This window comes from Corapipo altera, unplaced genomic scaffold, assembly GCF_003945725.1.
Source record: "Corapipo altera isolate COAL_440 unplaced genomic scaffold, ASM394572v1 77b, whole genome shotgun sequence".
Lineage (NCBI taxonomy): Eukaryota > Metazoa > Chordata > Aves > Passeriformes > Pipridae > Corapipo > Corapipo altera.
The window spans coordinates 2,836,961-2,837,758 of NW_020884933.1; the positions used below are offsets into that span (position 1 = coordinate 2,836,961).

At 52.0% G+C, this 798-nt stretch overlaps 1 protein-coding gene across 4 annotated transcripts in view; it reads left to right on the top strand.

The window, feature by feature from the left end:
* The first annotated feature begins 626 nt into the window (after window positions 1–626).
* Window positions 627–798, top strand: part of RBBP5 (RB binding protein 5, histone lysine methyltransferase complex subunit) — an 11,167-nt gene continuing 10,995 nt past the window's right edge. For all 4 annotated transcript variants that reach the window (XM_027659662.1, XM_027659663.1, XM_027659664.1 and 1 more), the window contains exon 1: window positions 627–728. In XM_027659662.1, the coding sequence (XP_027515463.1) occupies window positions 710–728 (19 nt within the window). In that variant the 5' untranslated portion in view covers window positions 627–709. The remainder of the gene's footprint in view (window positions 729–798) is intronic.

Consider the following 798-nt stretch of genomic DNA (forward strand, 5'->3'; position numbering starts at 1 on the left):
TTACAGTATTTTATTTTACAGTATTTTATTTTGTAGTATTTTATTTTACAGTATTTTATTTTACAGTATTTTATTTTACAGTATTTTATTTTGCAGTATTTTATTTTAGAGCATTTTATTTTAGAGTATTTTATTTTACAGCATTTTATTTTACAGCATTTTATTTTAGAGTATTTTATTTTGTAGTATTTTATTTTACAGTATTTTATTTTGCAGTATTTTATTTTGCAGTATTTTATTTTGCAGTATTTTATTTTGCAGTATTTTATTTTACAGTATTTTATTTTGCAGTATTTTATTTTGCAGTATTTTATTTTACAGTATTTTATTTTGCAGTATTTTATTTTACATTCCTTGTCCCCCGTTAAATCCGCTCCGGCGCTGCCGCGGTTCCTCCCGCCCGCCCCGGAACCTTCGTGCGCGGCCGCGGCGCCCGCCCGGCCCCTCCTGGCGGCGCTCCGGGCTGCCCGCGGCGCTGCCTGATCCCGGCGCCATTCCCGGAGCCGCCGCCGCGCCCGGAGCGAGCGGGGCCGGGCCGGGAGCGCTCGGGGCCGCCGGGCTGGGAGCGGGGAGCTGGACCGGGTGGCACCGGCAGCGCGGCGGGGCCGGGGAGGGCACCGGGCCCTGGTCAGGCGGGGGGCGCGGCGCGGGGTAGGCCCCCAGAGGGGTCCTTCGGCGACGGGAGCGGAGGGAGCGGGACGGCGGCGACATGAACCTGGAACTGCTCGGTGGGGACGGGAACGGGCCGGGAACGGGAATGGGGCTGGGAGTGGGACCGGGAAAGGGGGCGGGAATGGG